We start from the raw sequence: 22,561 nt of genomic DNA on the forward strand, positions 1-22,561 counted from the left end.
GAGGAGGAGGAGAAGGAGGAGTATGGCATTCAGTCAGAGGGGGGATGAATAAGGAGGAAGAGGGGGAGTTTAAGGGCAGCCATTTGGGTGTGATCCAGGAGGAAGCAGGAAAGTAAGGCGGGAGAAAAGGGTGAAGACGTTGGAGGACATAAGAAGAGATATGAAACTGGTGGGAGGAAAAAAGAGAGAAAATGAGTGGAACAGACCAACTTTTAATGTATCAATCTGGAAGGAAGCGAGAGGAGGGGAAAAAGGAGCAAGACAAAGGAGGAGGATTGTGGAACTGGCTAGGAGGATAAGGAAGGCGTGATGTGCACTAGAAAGTGGTGCAAAGTAGAGGGTGGGGTCTCACACCGAGTCAAAGCTCATCTGGTGCACAAATGATACCCTCTGTACCAGAAGCACAGCCATCTCCAGCTATCTGCACAAGGTTTATCAGGTCCTTTTCTACAAAACTTCTAATTTCTTAATGAAGTATCTGTGTTCCCTGCATGTTTGCTACTGTAAGGCTGAAATGAGTGATGAGGCAGAGGGGGTGTGGAAAGTGAAAGCCTGCAGGAGTAGGCGTGCATTATGGGTAATGCTTCACCTTCATTTAGTGAATGAAGGTGAAGGGAAAAAAAATGGGAAGGGAAGGAGCAGATGCACAGATGTGAAGCTGTGCTGTAAAACCACTTGTCTGTGACTCTGAATGGATACTTTTCTATGTTTGTGGACAATTGGTTGGTTTGATTATGTTTGTTCAGGTGTATTTAGCTCTGCTATGGATGCCTTTGATGAAGGACACACATGTGCACACCCTAGCAGCCATGCAACGGTGGTGGAAGAATACTGATGGTTTGCATGAGCATGCTGCAGCTTCTTACCACTCTTTGTTACTATGGTCTGCCATCTCCAATCGCCTTAAAAGGCGTGTCTGTCACTGTGAGACTTTTAGACTCACTGCTTCACTCAAACAGACACACACCCACCCCACACACACCATAAAAGTCTTTGTCAAGGCATAATAGGCAGCACATGGCTTTTAAATCTATGCCTTAGAGTCAACACTGGTGTCTTCTTTCCTGCTGTAGAGACATTTAAAGCTGAATGAAGTTTTAAAACAAATATATTGAGCTTTTAACATCTAACACAGTACAGTACAATCTGTCATTCAAACATGAAAAGGGGATTTCACAACTGCAAACCTATCTACCTAAAATGACCTGTTTTGGAAATGTTTTGGGAGAAACATTCTTATTTATGCTGTAAAATCAGGAAATGTGGAACAGTTCAACAGATGTAGCATCAGTTTTGCAAGAGAATATTAAAATTTCTAGCTAATGTCTGTCTGTCCTTTTTCTTATCCCTTATTCTGGCCTGTCACCTATTTAGAAAGCTCTCCTCGCAAAGCATTCTGGGATATATCTGCTCGTCTAGTGACCATGGATGATAACTACTTTTCAAGTTTCAAGTTTCAAGCATTTTGGGAAATTTCGGACACTCATCTAACCATAATATAGTGTCCTATATAGTGATTATGGCAGAGATTCAGGTACAGCTGATGTTAAATGGGACCTTATATTCAAGATGGATTTTGTGGATACTTAGAAGCCACCAGCATCCAGCTCAACTCTGACCCCATAAAGTAAAAAAAAAAAACAAAAAAAACATCACATGATATGCAAGCTGCAAGAACGGACACAAGGGTGCTGCAGTTCTGTGTTTTTGGCAGGATCATTAGAAAACTCAATAAATCCGCTTGACCCCCCTTCCTAAAAATAAATGTAATTACTTCGATCTATATTTAGTTATACATATAAAGTCAAATAACTATATATGATCTTTTTTAGATAACATTTTATTGTCTAATTCCTCATTTTATATTTATAAAATGAAGTAAAAATAACATTAATGACTGTGAACTACTAAGTTAATTGATTATAGAACAGATATTCTATCAATAAAAGTTTGTACACCTTTTAATATATAAAAAAAACCTGTAAACAAAAAAAATCACCTCAGTCACAATTTAAGTCGGTTGGATTCTAAATATTTTATGTCTAATAATTAAGATTAACTTCACTTAAAAAAATGTAACATAAAAATATAAAAATCAAACATAAAAAAAAGATAATTTCCCAGCAGCAGAAGGAGTTCATTCACATAGCTTGTCATTTTCGTTGAAAATCTCAGGATTTCTCCTTCCAGTTCTCCTGTGTGCGATGCAAGCCTCTTAACGGTATGGAAGATTGGGGGATTTTATGCAAATGAGTTAAGAAATGCTTTATTCTTCAGGGAAAGCTCAATTTGGTCTTAAGGAAATTGCAATTTTCCAGATCTCCAGTTCCCGTCTAAGCTGCTTTGCTCGTCTCTCCTTTTCTGTCCATGAGGCAATTTCAATCCATCAGCACAGCAGACATCAGCCAAGTGCAGAATGCATGCAATGTGAAGTATCTGATAATATCCTGAAACTGCATGAAGTCTAAACAGAACAGTTTATGTAATAAGTTTTAGCTAATACCAAAAATCATGCTACTCTTTGTTTTTGTATTTCATGCAGTCCAACTATATACAGGCAAGTGAAAAAAATACTAGACCCCTTTAGATGTGTTTCTTAAAAATAATTATTCACACATTAAAGTCTAATCCATGATTAGCATTTAGAAACTAAAGTTAGTTCATTAAAGCTGAAGCAACAAATATGGATGTTGTTTAATTAACTTAAATGATTTTTAACAAAGTTTTGCATGTTAAGGAAAAGGTTGAGACATTTTTTTTGCAAAATGATTTTTCTGAGCTGATTTTCTTAATGTAGGGATGTTATTTGGTGTTTTAATTTTATTTTTTTTTAGAAATAACTGAATCATTTTGACCTAATTTGTCTGCCTTGTGGAGGTTTACTGTTAATGGATCGGTATGCAGGTGTCACACTTACAGCTTACTCATGCATGCTGACATATGTAGGATAAATGCTTTGAAGGGCTGTTGTGTGGCAGGAAAGGGAAGGGGAGGTCTGTCGTTCTAACCGGTCTGGAATGGGATAAGAAAGGCCAGTAAAATGTCAACCTTTGTCTCAGTTTTGATGCTCAAATAACTCTCATAATATCAGTGACTCTATAGGAATGTGAACTCTATGGCTCTTTAAACTTTAATTTTCAGATTTAGCATTTTAGATTTAGGAAAATCTGTGTTAATCATGTTTTTCACTAACAAACCTTTGCTTCCGTGTTTCTGTCCAGACCTCCCATCTGGCGCTCATTGATACCTTAATGATGGCCTACACCGTGGAGATGGTGAGCGTGGAGAGGGTGATGTCCTGCATCAACAAGTACTCGTCTGCCGAACGGTTTCACGGCGATGGACTGGTCCAGGGGCTGCCGTACGATACGGAGGATGCAATCACAACCTGGATCAACAAGGTATGAGCAGGAGCCTGTTTGTGTGTGCAAATATAAACCTTTAGGGTAGGGGCTTCCTAAGACTGCATGCATTCCATGCATTGCATTGCCTTTTATTTGATGCACTGATGTTTGTTTCTGTCTGCTTCAGCTGATATGACAGCAGTGTCTTGATTTCCAGTCAGGGAGCTGGAATGTGGAGTGTTTCCTAAGAGAGTCCAAGATTAGGAACTTCTCTGCTTTGCTAAAAATGCAATGAAAAAGCAAATAAAGAACTGGAATAGTTGAGTCTTTAGGATCTCTGTTATTAATCTTTAACAGATTATTTAGCTGCTTTCTATTGCTAATGGTGACACCAAAAATACTATGACATCTGAAATCTAAATTTGATTACCTAAATAGTTTTATATTACCAGTGACTCCATCATGGTGCCAGTCTCCAGACTGTTAACCTACCTGGGAAAACAGACTTTACCCAGTAGTAATAACTGCTTACGACCTACATAAAGTATATTTCTGGTGTTGTAAAAGATTTTATCCAGCTATGCTTGAGTGGATCAGTTCCACTGATCCCTATAAGTTTTTTTCTAGATGGTGAACTTTCAAATCTGGCTTGGCTTGTCTTGGTACAGTTCACTGCCTTTCTCTTTATGGTCCATTTTCAAAGCACTCTGTGTCTCCAGATCCTGAAGCACAGCATCCAAATCAGTGCAGTACACAAAAGCTGTTGCCCCAAGGCAATGATGGCTGCAGCCCACAATGCATTGCAAGATCACATGCCCTTTTTAGCCCCATATAAGTTCTTAAATCTTTGGTTATTTCTCCAGTTTCTTTTTAAACCCAGCAGACTATGGTGCAACACCTAATTGTGGAAAATAATTTTAAACTGACATGGTCAGGGCCTGCTGAGATTTAAAGCTGTTCTGTTTTGCTTTTCATCACTATTTAGTAATGCAAAGTTTGGGCTGCATTGAATAAACGTGTTGTGATCCTTGATGTCAAAGTGTTTGTTATGTTTAAGCAGCACGTGCATTAAATGTTAAAGTCATGAGGATTTTTTTCTGTGTGTAAACCTTAGAGATCATTGTTAGGAATGTATTTTTTTCTGTGTGTATGCCTTCATGCTGGCATAAAAGGCTAATCCTTGTGATTTAAAAGATATTATTAATAAACATCAGTTTATATATCTTTGCATTTGATTGTTGTATTTGCTATAAAGTCATTATCAGTTTTTCTATGAGCTGGTTGTTACAGAATCCTGATTCAGCCTGATTCTGCCACAGTGCTTGTCTGAAAGAGTGTCTTCCTCTCTCTGAATGTCTCTTACTGTTTGTTTCTTTCTCTTGTTCAAGGTGAACGAACATCTGAGGGACGTCCTCATTGAGGAGCAGAAGTTTAGAGAAGCTTCCCTTCAAGAGACAAACGCCACAACGCATAAGGTGAGAGATTTACTCCAAATAAAATATCAAAGACGCTATGTATCTTCAGAAACAAGCTTGATCACTTTCTAGTAGTGAGTTAATATTTGTAGATTTTAGTTTCTCATTCTGAGCCACATCTGTGTCTCTCTCCCCTCGACACATTCAGTGCGAGTAAAGAGCTCTGTAAATCAGACGAACAGATGAGCTCAGCCACCAGCTGCAGAAAATCTTTGGCAAGAGTTGCTCCATTGCTGTTGGAGGAGACAAAGCATTGCACAGGGCAGTGGAGGAGACACAGGGTGACAGTCAGACGAGAAGTGAGGAGGGGTTATCTGAGTAGAGGGGGGGAAGGAGAGTAGGAGGCATGGCAGCTGTAGCCAAAGGGCCTCAGTGACAGCCAGGCGCATTGCTGCAAGCTCTGGGGTTATGTAATGTCACTGTGACACAACAAGTCGATCTGCTGGCCCATACATGCTGCAGTCAGCTGCCATCCTCCTCTGCTCACTCATCATGAAGCTACAGCACAGAGCTCGGTCAGACCATAGGCCATGACAGGGAAACAATACGGTGAAGGTTGAAAATGGAAAGCAAAGGCTTAAATAAAAGGGAATCACAGCACTCTGGTGGATACAGATTTGTACTTTCTTTCAATTAAAGATTCAACAAGGTGAATGGATTGTAAAAAGTGTGGAAATCAGTTTGCTTCAGCATTCTACCAGCATCTCTGTCAGAGTACAAATATTCAGGCAGTTTATTAGTTCTGATAGTTTTCTATGGAGAGGATGTAATTATTATTTGTTTGGGTTTTTTCCCCGTGTTTCTCATCTTCTTTACAGTGTTGGGTCAAAGTGGCGTTAAATGCAGTGTTGTTACTAGTTTAACTACATTCCTTAGTAGTGTGGCCTTAATGTCGCTGTTTACTAAATCAAGTCGGTTTTCAGTGGTGAAGCTACTTATATGGCCAAGTACCGGGATAGCGTCCATAGAAGCTTCAAGCTACACTTTCCAAGGCATTTCCAGACCTTAAACGAATCTCTGCTAATCCGCTTACAGACGTCCAACGCAGATGTCACTGGAGAAGAGCAGACTTTTACCTTTACGTACCTGTCATCCTGGTTTCCACAATAGACAGTGCATAAAAAGATGCCCACACAAAAGATCTGATGCAGCCGGTGTAGTTGGATCAGCTGGAGACAGTGGAGGGGGAGGAGGGGAAGCCTATTTCAGTCCAAGCGTCCAAACACATGCAGAATTGGCATGTTATGATGTTAACGCAGTCAGAAGCTAGTCATCACAACTCAAAATAACTGATCATTTTAACTGTTTACATGTTAAAATGAGTCTCTGTCATTGAGGAGCCCCTCTGACTGCCTCTTATAAGGAGCTGAGTCATGCCTCCCTCTAAAGGGAGGCAAACCCCCTTCCGCCCAGAGTAACATGATAGTCTAGCTACAGTAGAGGAATAAACCTTAAACTGTACATGTGTTTTTGATTTGTTTCATCCTGACTAACTTTGTCAAAGATGTAAAAGAAGAAAATAGTCCTGGAAAAAAAAAAAAGACTCTTGACATCAGTCAGCTGCTTTCATGCTGCACGCTCCATCACACAGCTCGTTCTGTGAGGCTCAACAGAAGTCTATTCACTCATTATAACGCAGCGGGAGGAGATCATTTCACAAGCACACACATCAATGCATCAGCGACATCCCCACTCCAGCAGATCGGCACAAGATGCTCCTCGGTTAGTCTCGTCTATTCTGGGAAAGTGTGAAACCTGTTTAACTACGGTCATATGATGAAGCACTGCCTCAGTTCTGTGAGGATATGGAGGAGGTCTGTGTTCGCTCTGCTGTAAGTGCCCACATCAACAAAGGCTAAATTTGTTGTGCACAATAGCTAATTAGATTGCTGTTATAAAGAATGGACATTTTAAATCAATAAAGCACATTTTTAACTATTTCTGAAAGTTTGTCGGTTAGCATTAGTTAGTATTACTAAATATCATCTATTTTACCCTGAAAATGTAGATCAGTACCTCAGCTCTGTAGTTTAGACAACAACAGGGCAGCCTTTCTTAGTAAGTGTCCCAAAGAACAACTTTAGCACCAAAGGCTGTTGTTGTCTTTGCATCCTGGGGGTGAAAGAGTCTCTGAACCCTTCAGCTGTAGCCGACCAAGCTGAAAACCCACCGCTTCCAATTTTAGGTCAACTTTTAACTGCATCTTTATATTAAAAATAAAGCTGTTCAGAGAATATAGCATTGCCTGGAGGATTAATGAAATTTTAAATAAAAAAATTACAGAATATTTGAATCCTTAATGATCTGTTTTAATAAAACACTCTTCTATCTTAAACTAGATTACAATCATTAGGCGTCATGTCATTTTTTGTTAAAACGTTAATGATATAGAAAACAAGCTTAAATTTTAACAAGATGCACAACAAGAGTAAAGTGAGCTAAAGCATTTTCTAAGAAATTAAAAAAGTGTCTTTTTGTCAGGCTAATATATAAAACAATACTAACAACTTTAAAACATCTGATAGTGTTTTTCAATCTAAAACAGAAGGAATAGGAGAAAACTGCAAAGTACCAACCCATCTAAGAGCATCCATCTAAACTAACATGCAGAGCATTGATCAAAGAGGCCTTCCTAAACTTTCCAGAAAACACCGTGTCCATGATGAGACATGGTTGTGGCAGCATCATGCTGTGGGAATTCTTTTCTTCGACAGAGTTCCAGAAAGCTTGTAAGATAGAAAGAGGAATAGAGCTGGGTTCCTGCACACTTAACACAATTTTGACGATTCTGGGTTTGTAAAGAGATGATGCTGGTGTCTCTCTTTCAGCCGCTGCTGTTTTATTGTTTTTTTTTCCTCTGTTGTTGGCCTAATATGTATCCCATTTTCTCCTCTTATCCAATCATGATCCACCATCAAGTCTTCTAGCAAATGGTACTGGAGATTAGTACCTGTAAGTTCATCCATTCTGGAACAGATCTCCCAAACCCGAGCATCAGTCCTGAACCTCCTTAACCCCAACCTACACATTTCTCCCTCCTGTTGTTTATCCCTGCATGCAGCCCTGAGCTTCATCATTATTTTACAACCTCTCTCCTGCCCTTGCAACCTGTTTCACATTAAGTTGAATACAATACAAAAATTGTTATTAAAACTTAAAGGGAGAGCTTCCTTAGATAAAATTTAAAACAGCAAATAAAGCATTTTTTGCAACCTGTGTTTAAAATCTGAAACAGTTGAGACTGTGTTATATAAAAAAAAGGATGTGCAGTACTAAGAGAGATATGATCCCAATGGAACAAGGTGCAGCACAACAGTTTGTTTCCAGCAGCTCAGTGCAGAGTCATACTGTAGCTGGCTATTAGGCAGAGAGTATTGCTGATTGAAACTTCTGATTTGCTACAAAACGCAGCCTTAAGAGAGGATCCCTCTATTGGCTTCCTTGGGGTGCTGGTTCCTGCGAAAGCACAAGCAGTGGTTGTTTTCCCTGTGGTTTTTACACGTGCAAAGTAACATATAACAGATCCTGAAGGCACACAGAATAAGCTTGCACAGAGATTAAGCTAAATCACATGTACTGTCTGCTACTGAATCAGTGCACAAATCTTAGACAGCCTTAGTGTCGAGAATGGTTGAGAGGAGCTAAAATGGTTTCAAAAACTATTTTCAGACAGGGGAACAAAAAATAATTATAGGGGGGAAAAAATTTAAAATGCTTAGAGGTCTGCTCTAGAAGCAAAAGGAAATCTTAAAGTGTATGTTTTATTTGCATGTTCAATGTAATCTGCATTACTTCAGCTGAATGCTTTAAAATACCCAGATTAACACCTTGATTTGTGTGTTTAATCAATTTGTGCATGCAGTAGTAGGCGTGTCTGCGGTTGTTTGTACCAAAATACAAAGAGAACATGTACATATCTGCCGTGACTCTCCATGAAGTTGATATTTCTGTGCCGTTGCCATGGTTTCAGGCCCGGTACAGAAGAGAGCATGCCCAGAAGAATATTCCGTCTCTCCCCCTGGTGGAGAACTTGTTAAAGGATAACACAGACGGCTGTGCCCTCGCCGCCCTGCTGCACTTCTACTGCCCACAGGCCGTCCGTCTGGAAGGTGGGTGTCCTGACCCGCATGCACTGAACGAAGCAAAGGATGTCAGGACAGAAAAGAGTGGGTGGTACTGTGACTATTACCCTATTGAACTTACAGGTTTATGAAAGGTAGGATATTAAAATTTATATTTTTAGAGCTTTTACCAGATTCTATATAACATATCAAGTTGAGCTCAAGTGATATAAAAAATAAATATTGGAAGAAAATATATTAAAAATAAATTGCTATTTTACAGTGGGTAACCTTTAACCATTTGGCCTTTTATGCTGCACTCGGGTGGTCCACACCCCTGTTTGTTCTTCAGTTAGTTTCCCATAGGGCAACCTGTGGCTCCCAGGGGATGTTGTTCTAGCTGTGGGCCAGGTGGACTGAGCCGACATATGGTGGGAATCCTGAGCTCACTAGGAGGGATGGGGCCCTGCATCCTTTGGACCATCTCAGTTCTGTCAGTGGATGTATGGGATGATGCATTTTCTGCCTGGTCACAAATTTGCACACATAAACAAACACTTATTTTTACTTTTAAATGCTCTCCTAATCATATCCACACATCCACCCACCTACATGTCCATTCACAACTACTCCAAATAAATAGGGGTCACACAAACAATTGTCATCACAGCAATGTGGTCAACTTTGTCAATCGCATTTCGGATTTTGTCTTAAAATGTTCTTTTTCTAGAGCAAGTCTACTGTGATACAGGTAGGGAACCTGTTTAGATAGAGTATGCCTGAAATGTTAGGACAGGATATAAGGAAAAAAATACTTTGAGGACCTTTTGTTAACATTCCAAAACTCAAAGCTGTTGCCAGTTATGGTAAATCTGATAAGCTGTAAAAAAAAAAAAAAAAAAGCTTGACATGATGTTTATATGATATATGACATTACGTTAAAATAAATGTATGACTGGGATTGTTCCTTTTCCTGTTTTTTTACAGCAATTATTTAATGGGAGAAGCAAAATATATAACTATCATTTTTTAATATGAATTAATGCAGTTATTCTCTGGTAAGTAATAAAACATCATTGCTTATCTTAATTGATATCCTGCAAAAGCATGTTCATTGTTGCTCTTTCTTTATGGGGTTTTGACTGCAGCGATCTAAACTTCAATCAGTGCAATCTAGGGTCAAAAAAGACTAGAAAATGAATACATGTTTATATATATATTGTCATGACATTGTATTTTTTGCTTATAAATGCAATGGTTCTTTAAACAAAGCAGTTTAAGGGCCCACACACTTATGCAGCCTGATTATTGCACCCTATTTTTTTATCTATTAATCCTTTTTTTTCTTTAACTTGTTTTTCTACATATGACATTGTACATACATGTACAAAATATATTTTGAAATGATTTTTGCATCACTAAATTGGAATTTTAACATGGGCTTGTACTCCTTAGAGAGCCTCTATATGTAGAGGACACAATGGACACTTTCTTCCTGTTCCTATGACAACCACAATACATTTCATTTGACTATTTGAAACAAAGAGAGTATTTATCATCTGTCGTTGTACTTTTCCGAGGTTTTCTCCATTCTGCTAGATGTCAACAGACGTTTTTGACCTGCTTGTTGTTTATTTTCTGCTGTTATTGTATATTAATAGAAGAGCACAGTGGGGATAATGACTATAGAATGACTCAGCGCTATAGATGTGACCTAGGACTGACTTTAAAAAGGGAGAGGGTGAGGAAACAAAGAGGTGTTTCCTTTGAGCCTGTCTCTTTTCTAAAAGTGCCCCGGGCTGAGACATGATTGGTCATGAGTTGTACGTTACAGAGAGCCGTTGGTGGGCTTCTTATCAGGATGCAGTTTCAAAGATAAACAGCTCCTGTGTTGATTCCCTGAAAACTGCCTGGGTTGGATTAGCTTGGCAGGAAACGTGTGAAACAGATGTGAGAGCAAACTCAGCTTTATTAAGGTTTCTCGCCTTCAGCTAGATGGTGTATAAAATAAGTACAGGGGAGTTCAAAATAATGTCACAACGGAGGATTGATATTTAAGGGATGAGACATTTTAGATCTGGATGTCGGTTTTCCACTGTTCTGTTCATTTTATGTTTTACCATAAACTGAAACTTATCTTTTTGTCTTCTTGTTCCCATTTGCTCCCCCTCCCTTTGTTTATGTGTCTGACCCCTCCCCTGGTTGAGCAGACATTTGCCTTAAGGAGACCATGTCTCTGGCGGACAGTCTGTACAACCTCCAGCTGGTGCAGGAGTTCTGCAGGAACAACCTCAATCACTGCTGCCACTTTACCCTGGAGGACATGCTCTACACCCATGCATCCATAAAGGTATGACAACCAGAATCCTGATGTTCAAATAAATCTGCCTGGAAGAGGCTGGAAAGCTCTCTTTTTATGACGCAGGAGTTAGTTGAGGAAAGGAGATGTGTGTTTGTTGGGAGAGTAGAAGGAAATTTTAGGTGGGTAATTACACAAAGGCATAAGTGAGTCATGTAAGGAAAAGTTTAGCCCTGAATGTGCATGTCTGGCTGGTTGACCTCATCCTACTCACTGTGTAGACAGAGGACAGATTCAGAGCTCTGACCCAACTCTCTTGGTAATGCTTTTCTTCCTGCAAAAAAAAAAAAAAATATTTGAAGTTCATAGATCTTGAGATCTCACTTCTACACATTTTTTCAGATTTTCTGAAAACTCCTAAGAGCCTCTCTGTGCCATGCTGCCAGGCAGCATGAGTACAAACATTCAAGATTCAAGTCACAGTTTGAGCAGACTGGAACTTTCTTTGATGCAACACAGCAGCTGCTTTTCATCCTCACACACGCAATGCTCTGCATTTCTTCTTCTGTACTCATTTCACATTCACTACACTGTCTGTGCATTGACTGGATCCTGCTTGTATGGTACAACTGGGAGTCATGTGGGGCTTTTAAAGACTCTGGCATTCTGCCTGTTCACCACAAACTCACTGTCCATAGAATCTTAACTAGTGCTTTTGTATGGCTTTACCCACTGAATTGAAAGATAGTATTTGGGTTCACACTGCCATAATGAAACTTAACCCAGACAGAATCATATTAGAGAGCTGCTTAATGAACTGATGCATCTGTTTGATTTGATGTTAGCTACCTACTCACTGCATATATGTTTGCATGGGAATACATTGAGATAGCACCTAAAAGAATTTGTCTTATGACATCCAATCCTAGTAAAATGCAATGCTATTTAATGTTGTAACATGAAGATTTTTTGTTGTTTTTGTAGATTTTATGAAAGATGTGGGGTTTACATTACAGAGCTCACACAGTGCGTTATGCAAAGATACTTCAGCAAAATTTTCTAAATGCTTGGAGATGGTTTCATTTTTATAGACTTCATGCAGAAGAGAGGATGAGCAACTGATAAGATATGTCTGATCTTTCAGAGTAACTATCTGGTGTTCATGGCTGAGCTTTTCTGGTGGTTCGAGGTTGTGAAACCTTCATTTGTTCAGCCCAGAGTCTTCGACCCAAACGGTAATATCCATGCATGCATTTTGAAAACAGTAGAAGTATCTTCTTTTTTTTTTGTCCTCAATGCTATTTGTTTTATAATGTGAGGGATTTGTCCTGTTTTGCCATGCAGCCTGTGAGCCTGTATCATTCTGCAGAGAGATGCCTCCTGTGTCCAGTCCTGTCAAACAGAACTATGCAGACAGACCTTCAAGTCCAGAGAACCACATCACTGAAGGTAGGAATGATTATGATCTGCCATATGTGTTAAGTCGTATTTCTCTTCTTCTCTGTTAATTCTTAAACTAAAGAAAGGTGAAAGGATGCTTACAGAGACACCACAATGCTTATTTGTCTGAAAAGTAGCAGGAAACTCCAAACATCAGCTTATATTATTGGAAAAGTTGCTTTGCAAAAACATCAGTGGTGTTAGAAATCTAAGCCAAACTGGCCAGTTTGATATAAATGTATGTTTTGCTAAAGTTAGAAATCAGCAGTTTCTTTTTAAATGACTAGGTTGTGGGATACACTATTGATTTAATACATCAAACTAATGACATGAGGAAAAGGAAGGAATAAATGTGAAACTAAAAGTGAGAATCAATTAATATAATGATAAAGTTTGTTTCTGATAATTTTGGTGTTGCTGAGGTTTGCACCTTATTAAACTCTGAACAAGAGCAGGAATAATATAGAACCTTATGTGCAAAAGTACAAAGAATTTTGTTGTTCTTTATATTACTGTGAGAACAACACAACAACTGCTGTTGAATGTAATGCCAAATTAAAGAATTGTTTCCCCTTGTAGAGCAACCAAACATTAGCGTCTGAGTATAGAAGTTCACCTACCGGTAATCAATGCTCAATTTCTAGATGCCCTCTAGTGGTTGTTTACAGCTTCCTGCATGAAAAAAAAAAATAGTTATCAAGCTCTAAAAGTTACAGCCTGAAACATAAATACACTTAAAGCCCAACAGCAATATTCCCTGTTCCGAATATTCCCTGTTCTGTTTCTCAAAAATGCTTTTCATTGCCCATTATGTAATCTTGTAATTTCTCAGAAATACTAAAACTGAGGAAGTCCTTTTATGTCTAACAGGCCTAATAAAGAGATCTACCTCCATGTCCTACGTTGATGGTTGTGGTGGGACGTGGCCCAAAGAAAAACAGTGAGTATGCTACGAAGGTGTTATCATCATGAATCTACATTTCGTAACTGACTGTCTCCTTGCTCTTGTACTGAAACCTTATCTCTTAATTCTTCAGCTCCTCCTCTCGGGGAATCTCCTTTGAGATCCCCCTGGATGGAGAACCAACATTGCCACCAAATGAGGCTTCTTCTCCCCGCTCTATGACCCGCTCAGCAAGTAGTGACGGCCTGGGGTTCAAAGTTCATTATGCATCTCGAGGAGGCATGAAACGCCACCTCTCCCTGACACCGGCAGACGTTAACGGACAGGGCAGACAGATCCCAGAAGAGGAGGACGACTTGGCTTCTCACAAACCCTTGGGACGAAAAAACACTTTCTCTATCAAGAACCAAAGCAGGTGCAGATGAGGAACGGGTTTCTAGATCTGACATTTATAGGCTGTATTTTCATCACCTCCCAATGTTCTCAATATCCTGTGCTTTCTACAGAAACCATGAATGGTAACAACAGTGACCGTATGATTAGAGGTAGACTTATTAAAGTTCTATGATAGATTTCCAATCCTCTACAGATTAGACCCTTTAAAGGTCTACAGCTGCAATTAACATTTTAAACATGTTTTCTGAAAACTTCACACTCTAAGAAACCGTTAATTATTTATAAAGATTTGGATGGTGGACATGTTTCAGAAGATAGTGTAGTTTCCTTTAAAACAGCTTTTTGCATCTTCTCTGACTTGTAGCTCTTAACCACTTAGCAGCGGTGGTCTCACTCTGTAGAAAGATTTGATGTTTTAGTTGTTAATTGGTTAAAAAGTTATTCAAAGCACTATTTTTTTTTTTTTTTTTTTGGGACATTTGAAGAAAAGAATAAACCGAGGTTGAGTCATTCATTTGCTTTTACAATGTCCTTTGCTATTTGGTAAAAAAAAAAAAAAAAAAGAAAAGAAAAACTGTTTAGTGAGGTGTCAAGTGTTAAAATAACCTGCATGTGAATCCCAGGATGCAGGTTTTCCCAGTAGAGTTGCGCGTGAAGAAGATGAAAAGTTTGCCTGTAATTTTCAGGACAAAATAAGTTAAACTAAATACAGGCCTCAATCGCAGATTATGAGGAGCCTTAAACATGGATTTATCATGAGATTTAAAGCTACTGATTTAACAAAATCTCTTGTGGCACAAAGATAAACATTTGACCCTTCTTCAGACACATATAGGGATCCTTTTTGTTATTTAAAGGCAGCAGAAAACACTAACACTAATAATTCTGTTTTTCCAGATTCATTCTTCCTGTGTTTAATTTTCTATTTTTCCTGGATCTTTCTTTAGGTACCCCAACGGAGTCCTACCAGACAACAGCAGCCCCAGTAGCTGCCAAGGGAATCACTCCGACCACATCAGCCCATCAACTCCTCCAAGCATTGAAGAAGCCCTCAAGATCATCCACGATACAGAAAGGCCCCACGCCAGCCTGGGTGTTGGAGACGGAGACAATGGCTTCTTTCTGCATGGGGCCGAGCCTTCGTACCCTCCGGGGGCTCATGCTCCTGGGGAGGACCTGGATTCAGCGAAGGCTCGGGCAAATGACCGAGACCCCAACTCTGCATCGACGGATGAAGTTGACACGGGCATCCATGTGCGAACAGAAGACATCCAGAGTTTGGATGAGGACTCCTCGTCTCTGAGAGACTATTCAGATATTGACCCGGACTGTGAGGCTATGGCGAGGTCGTGTCCATTGCCTGGCAAGCATGAGAGGAACACGGAAGGAGGACACAAGAAAGGAAGGGAAGCCATCTCTGAAGGGGAAGGGGGACATGGAGGTGACAGGGGCAGCCCATGTCCCAGTTCTGCACCCATGCTCACCAGGTCTTATACTTGCAGTCCTGCCTCCTCATCCGGTGGTTCCGGTGGGGGTCTGGTGCGAATGACCAGCTTTGCAGAGCTGAAGTTCAGGAAGTTAGAAGGCAGGAGCAGCGGAGGAACCACGACTCCAGACAGCTCTGATCTCAATGTGCCCTACATTCGCTCAGCCGGAACTACGTCCTCTCAGGTTTGTCTCTCATCACAAATATTTTCCAGAACTTTCAGTGCGGAAAACAATGGTTTTCCCAATGGCATACATCTTCTGATCTAGTTTTTTGTCAGATTTACATATTTCAATCCATCGAACCTTTTATCACAATAAAATAACGTGACTAACATAGAAAGGTAATTTTAATATCAGTGATGTGTTCTTTTTCATTTCCGTAGATCAGGTAGTGATTAGTTTCAGTCTACTTTATGTTGTCAGAAGAGTTTTATTTAAGTTTCTTTATTTAAAAAATGTCTGGTAGCAACTTTGCTCCGGTATTGTTTGCAAAAGTCAGCTAAAATATGATAAAATCTGTTATTTTTATTACTATTTTTTTTATTTTTGTATGTCGTTGCTTTGGTCTGATAATAGAGTGTTATGAGTTGTACAATTTAAATGTTTAATAAATCTGTAGGAGGCAAAAAAAAAAAGAAAAAGCTTTTTTTTTACCCCTGCACCTTCTGTTGGGTAGGCATTCAGATTTTCTCATGTTTTCCTTAGTTCTCTACACCTCCCCTGCCGATCACTTCACCTTCGCCAGCTACGCCTTCACCCAGAGACCCCTCCCACTTCATAGCCTCAGAGATGATTCAGCTTAGAATGAAGCTGGAAGAGAAAAGGAGAGCTATTGAAGCCCAAAAGAAGAAGGTCAGCAGCCTTGCTTTATAAGAGAAATCTGATCAATCTTTTCAAATCTAATGGCCGTTTTGTTACAATTCTTTCCAGGTAGAAGCAGCTTTTACCCGGCACCGGCAGAAAATGGGCAGAACAGCCTTCCTGAATGTTGTGAAAAGGAAAGGAGTGACAGCCCCACTCAGCCCAAACTCAGGAGGGGCAGAAAAACCCTTACCTGAGCCAATCAATTTAAAGGAGGGTAACGTGGAGCAGGTGGAACGGTGCAAGCCTGACGGAGCAGCTCCGAAATCTCCCTGTGAAGACGGCGGGGGTGGGTAACCTTAGCATGCCTCTAATGCTTGCTCAGCTGATTTGGTTTTGTAAATGGTGATGGATGCTGGTTTCTGTATCTTACTTGTTTGTGTTTGTGCTGATAAGGCATGACCCCTGGAGAGGTTGACCTTGCAGAATACACACGTTCCATTGAAAGGCTGAACACGTCGCTGGGCTTCCTGCAGACAGAGATGCAGCGTTTGGCCCAGCAGCAGGAGAAGATCATGGCCATGAGAGACCAGCAGCAACAGGCGTGGGTGATCCCGCCTCCTGCCCCCTCTCCACACAGGTATTCCTCACTTCAAATACACTAAAGGGTTGACTGAAATTCAAGCCTTCTGTTATTTTCATCTTTCTTTGTCTTTCACACAGGCAGCTCCGCGAGCTGCGCAGCAGCAGTGTGACAGGCAGAGGATCGGGCCGAGGGTCGGTAGGATCCTTGTCACCGATTCTGTCCTCTTCTGGGTCTCCACGTCCAACCAACCGTTCACCTGCAGGCATCAAACGACGGCCTGCCTCATTTCATGCCAGAACGCCTCGGACTCCCCGTCCAAACGATCTGAAGGTCAGCCCCATCAGCAGAATGCTCAACACTCCCACCTCGGTGGACAGTCTGCCCAGACTGAGACGCTTTAACTCCAGCCAAACCCAGCAGAGCTCTTTCGCCTACCTTGGGCGGGATGAAGAGGCCAGGGAAAAACACGACCCAGACACCAAAGACAACAAAGAGGACCCTAAACAAACAGAGGAGACCGTAGAGAAGAGGAAGGATGAAGAAGCCAAAGAAAAGATCAAAAAACAAATAAAAGAAAGGACAGAGTTTAAGGAAGACTCAAAGATGTCTGAGGTTTTGCACCAGCCGGTTTCAGAGATCAAAGTTGAAGATGTTAGCCAGACTCAAAATGACCACCAAGAAAGGAAGGACCTGGTGGAGGTGCCGCTCTCTCGGCTAAAGCCAGCCGGCATCCAGGGTCAGGAGAGCACAGAGGATGGAGAACAAGGAGGAGAAATATTTGGAGATGACCAAAAGATGTGCTGTGGGTTCTTCTTTAAGGTGAGCTGGTCCTGAGGGTTCTAAATCACTGGTTCTCAAACCTCCTCCTCAATACTGCTGTCCTGTATGTTATAGATGGCTCTCTGTTGCAGCACACTCAATTAAAGTGATTGCATAACCTCATTATATCCACCAGATGCTGCAAAAGCCTGTTAGTTCCTTCACATGATCATGTGTGGGGCAGTGAGGAGACACCTATAACAGATGGAGCATTAGAGATCAGGATTTAGAACCGCTCCTCTACACTCTCTAGATAACTATGTGAGAAAGGAGTGAAACACGGCTTAGAAAGTTCCAGCTAATTACTGTACTACAAAATTTTGTGTGTTTGTGAACCATATGTCTTTAGCTGTTTTTATCTTCTGATTTTAGCTACAAGGTTAAACCCACTGAAATTTAAAGAAACACATACTTCAAATAACTACCACTTTTTTAGAAAGACTGAAATGTAAATTTGGCATTGCAGCTTTGCAACTTCCACTCCCTGTCTAGTTTTCACCTTTATAATACCCCTTTCCAACTGGCCGAAAAACCTGTTAAAACCTGGGTACAATCCGCTTTTAGTGGCAGTGGGAACAGCTCAGTGATGTATGTCTACCCGGGTCAAATGACTCGGCAAGCGACCTGCGTTAAAATCTCCTCAGTTCTGATTGGCATGCTGTTGGAACCCGTTAAATTACGTGACACCATTGAACGCAACGTATGGATGTCAACACACCGCGCGAGTCCTTCCTAATCTAACAAGCTGAAACAACTCATTTCATTTGATAAACATGGCTCAGTGCTGGTAAGAGAGATTCGGACAGATAAAAGAGCGAAATAATAAAGAATACTGACTTAAATAAGAACAATGGAACCAGTGGAAAACAAGATAGCCATGATAAACCAAACATATGCATTCTGATGATGATGTAGCTAAGTGGAAGTTAGGGTATAATAACAGATGGTTTAACATTCATCTGTCCATCGTCTATTCTGCCTCTCTACTTCATTTTGTTGGATCCAAAGGCATCCCAGACAAGAAGAGATATCAGTGCTCCATTTTTTATTTTATTCATTTAACCAGGAAGTCCAACGAGATTCAGAATCTCTTTTACAAGACAGATCTGACCAAGGTAGCAGCCAAATCACAACAGATTCATACATACATAGAAAAGCACTGGGAGTGCTCTTCCTGGATCCAGATGGTGATCCAGATCTTACCAAAAATTTTATTTTTCTTTGGATTGAGATTCACCTTTGCCAAAAAATGTAATTAAAATCCATTCATAGCGTTTCAGGTTATCCTGTACACAGACAGATGGACAAACAATAACACAAACACACCTAAAAACATAACCATGGTGGAGGTAATAAACATTTGCATTTTCATGATAAAATAGGTACAAAATGTTAGAAAAAACACACAATGAGATTTTAAAGAAAAACAGTAGCACGTCTCCATCACAATGTTCTTTGCATTAGTTTTAATTGTATTAATGAGCTTGAGGTTTCCTAACTTCAGCTCTTTCTGTGGGTCATTCATCCCCCAAGGGGCTGAGCAAGAGAGAGCAGATTTTCCCAATTCGGTGGAAATTAGTGGAATTAGTGGAAGTTTGCCGAGTAAAGCTTTATAGATGAAGATATAAAGTGAAGTCCATCCAACTAGATGATTAGAAAATGCAGTGATGGGTTAGTGACCATGGTTTGCTTCTGTGCTTTGAAATGGTTTACTAAGGATTTTTTATAAACAGGGCTGGGGTCAATCATTTCTATCATATTCTGTGACCAAAACAATCTGCAACACAGACCGCTGTTTTCGGAGAGTTTATTGGATTTAGTTCAGATTAACATTACATGGATCCATATTACCTCTAAAAGGATTGCGTTATACCCTTGAATTCCGGACTTTTTAAAGGAAAATTTGCTTTTCAAAATGTAAAAAAAAATCTTTCAGAGCAGAACATGCAGACACTAAAGCATTGACATGAATCTGAGTGTTGTTGCCAGTGGAAATATTATTTAGCCTCCCTGACGCCAGCAGAGATGTTCAGCCTTCCTGTTACCTGTGTTAAGTCTTGCTCTCTCTCACAAATTTAATAAGCAGGTGACATTTGAAGAATGTGATCGGAATTGGCAATCTCGTAGTGTTGAGTAGCAATATCCCTAACATTTGGGATTGTTGTTTACACAACCTGATGATGCTTAAAAAGGGATTTTTTTTTTAGCTAAAGCTAAAGTGTTCTCAATATATTTTTTTGGGTGTTAAATCTTTAGAAACATTAAAAATATACAGAAATGTTTTATTTATGTTGTAAATATTCACCAGGATGATGTGAAAGGAGAAGAGGACATGGCAGCAAAGAAAGCAGCTCTATTGGAGAAGAGGCTTCGGAGGGAGAAGGAAACTCAGCAGAAAAAGCAACAGCAGGAGCTGGAACAGGAGCAGAAGAAAGAAGCTGAACGGTGTGTCTTTGCTGCATCACGCGGCATCAGCACAAATTCTCGCTCTAGATTGGTCTTCTTTTCAACTTTTGTGTTCAATCCTTCAGTACTTACTTGTTCTTGTGCAGAGTGAAAGCAGAGGAGGAGCAAGTTAAGAAGGATGACGAGAAGGCAAGGAGGGACTACATCAAGAATGAATATCTAAGGAGGAGGCAGCTCAAACTGATGGAGGACATGGATGAAGTCATCAAGCCTCGTAGTGGAAGTCTCAAGAAAAAACAGCGGCCTAAATCCATCCACAGGGACGTGATGGAGTCATCTACTCCTCCTGTCAGAACGACAGGTGAATGAGTCGCAAGGTGCTGTCATAAAAACCTGCTTTTACTCAGCTTCTCATGCTGATCTTTGCTGCTTCTGTGTGCTGCTCTCCTGCAGGTGTGCGTCCTCGGGGCTTCTCTGTCTCAAGTGTTTCGCTAGCTTCCCTCAATCTGGCTGACAGCGACAGAGACCAGCCAGATAACAGGAAAAACAACAGGTTAGAAACCAACTGACTGCTTTAATTTCATTATCTATCACTCACAAACATTAACATGAAGACCCTGAGCCATGCCAGAAGGTTAGATGTCGTCAACCTTAACCACCAAATGTAATGTATTTTAATGGCATTTCATGCAATAGACCAACACTAAAGAGTTCAATATGGTGGGGTGGAAACATTTTCAAAATGTATACAGATAGGAACTGAGAACAATTAGTGTCTGTCAGATTTGTCCATTCTTGTTACAAAGATTTTCTTAAAAATATGTTGTTTTTTTTACGAATTTTAATTGTAATAAAGTCTAGACTTTGACTAGGCCATTTAACACCTCCATATACTTTGATCTGGGCGATTTAATAAGGAGTTATATTTGTATTAAATTAAAGAACAAAGTGCTCTGAAAGGGGGAAAAATAATTTTGAAATAAAAAAAATCTTACAGAGAGGACACATTTTGACAGTGATAACATAAATTGATGATATTATTAGAAACTAAAGAAAAACATTAGAGAGAAAACATTTTGTCATAGAATAAAAAAAATTGGCAATTGGAAAATGATTACCAGTGGAGAAAAGCTCTCTCGAAAATATATTTTTACTCTCAAATTTCATTTTTGGCTATCAGAGTGAAACAATTGTCTCTCAAAAACTTTTTATTCTCTCTCTCTCACTCCAAGTCAGCCATAAGTCAGCGCAGCCCGAAGCTCTCATCCACATTCCAGGCGAGGCGCTGCTCATCTCAAACTAATCTCACCACTAAGACTGGCCAATAGGAACACAGGCCCGCCTGTGACACATTATTCACATCAAATGAAAAATTCTGAATCGAGAACAAAGATTTAGGTTTTGAGAGAAAGAAAAAAGAAAATTGGGACAGAAATATATTTTTTAAGAGACAAGGGTTTTACTCTGATTGCAAAAAAAAAAAAAAAAAAAAAAAGAGTTAAAATATATTGTTGAGAAAGCTTCTTTACCATTTTCCAAATATCAATGTTACTTTTATTTATTCACTGATCAAATATTTTCTCTCAAAGCTTTTTCTTCATTCCCAAAGAAACAACATTTTTTGTGAAAATTTGTTGATATATTTGTGATTTCTTATATATTCATTTTACTTTCAAAATTACTTTCCCCTTTCAGGTAACTTTTTTCCTTCAATTTAATAAAAACAAAAAAACTAACTTCATAATTTAAATACAGCTCTGGATGTCTGATCACTATTGTTAGTCTCTCAGAAATTATGGTTTTTCCACAGTCCTCTGCTGCCTCTACCAGGTTTTCCTTTCATCTTGTTCTGTGTTTATCTGTGTATGTGTTATACTTTATCTTCCCCACAACTTTATCCACCAATGCGTGTTACAGTTTTCGGACTTTTAAAACCAACATTTTATTATTCAGCACCCCAAAAAAAATAAAAATAAAATATGCAAGCTTTAAAACTGCTATAAAGATGCAATGGAAAGTATAATTTACATTGTCAATGTAATTTTTATTGTAATATTTCTACAAAGGAAAATTATCAAAACGTGAAAAAGTTAAATCTACATTAACTTTAAACTTTACATTTATATCCAATTAAAATAATAACACCTTATTTAAAACAAAAAAACACAGCTGTGAAAACATATTCCTATTAGGTTTCATTATAACTTTATTAAGGACACATTTTTATGTTGGCCCTGAGAACTTATTAATGACAAAACATGTATTTTTGGTGTGGCAGCTTCAGGCTAATTATGAGAATGATCAAGATTTAAAGATGTCTTTTAATGGTTGTAATTTAATCTGAATATAAAAATATAACTAAACTGTTTTAATATCGACTCAGTTTTTAATACAGGCTGCAGAAGGCTACTCAATTCACCTCAGTTGTCCAGGATACAGTATAAACAACTGGAAGCCATTTCTTTTTATAGTTATCATTATTTAACAAAAAGTAATGTTTCTCTCTCTCTCTCTCTCTCTCTCTCTCTCTCTCTCTCTCTCT

General features: G+C 39.5%; 1 protein-coding gene across 5 annotated transcripts in view; it reads left to right on the forward strand.

Moving 5' to 3' along the window:
* The window catches only part of LOC107092319 (calmodulin-regulated spectrin-associated protein 2-like), a 42,579-nt gene that overhangs the window by 13,807 nt on the left and 6,211 nt on the right, over positions 1-22,561 (forward strand). For 3 of the 5 annotated variants that reach the window (XM_015386711.1, XM_015386712.1, XM_015386715.1), the window contains 17 exons: positions 3,222-3,401; positions 4,733-4,819; positions 7,739-7,771; positions 8,790-8,928; positions 11,091-11,230; positions 12,324-12,414; positions 12,524-12,628; positions 13,490-13,559; positions 13,657-13,938; positions 14,867-15,590; positions 16,113-16,259; positions 16,338-16,557; positions 16,665-16,848; positions 16,932-17,613; positions 19,922-20,058; positions 20,166-20,380; positions 20,473-20,572. In XM_015386711.1, the coding sequence (XP_015242197.1) occupies positions 3,222-3,401; positions 4,733-4,819; positions 7,739-7,771; positions 8,790-8,928; positions 11,091-11,230; positions 12,324-12,414; positions 12,524-12,628; positions 13,490-13,559; positions 13,657-13,938; positions 14,867-15,590; positions 16,113-16,259; positions 16,338-16,557; positions 16,665-16,848; positions 16,932-17,613; positions 19,922-20,058; positions 20,166-20,380; positions 20,473-20,572 (3,536 nt within the window). The remainder of the gene's footprint in view (positions 1-3,221; positions 3,402-4,732; positions 4,820-7,738; positions 7,772-8,789; positions 8,929-11,090; positions 11,231-12,323; positions 12,415-12,523; positions 12,629-13,489; positions 13,560-13,656; positions 13,939-14,866; positions 15,591-16,112; positions 16,260-16,337; positions 16,558-16,664; positions 16,849-16,931; positions 17,614-19,921; positions 20,059-20,165; positions 20,381-20,472; positions 20,573-22,561) is intronic. The other 2 variants (XM_015386713.1, XM_015386716.1) reach the window with 1 other exon arrangement.

Source organism: Cyprinodon variegatus, unplaced genomic scaffold, assembly GCF_000732505.1.
Source record: "Cyprinodon variegatus isolate N-32 unplaced genomic scaffold, C_variegatus-1.0 Scaffold374, whole genome shotgun sequence".
Taxonomy (NCBI): Eukaryota; Metazoa; Chordata; class Actinopteri; order Cyprinodontiformes; family Cyprinodontidae; genus Cyprinodon; species Cyprinodon variegatus.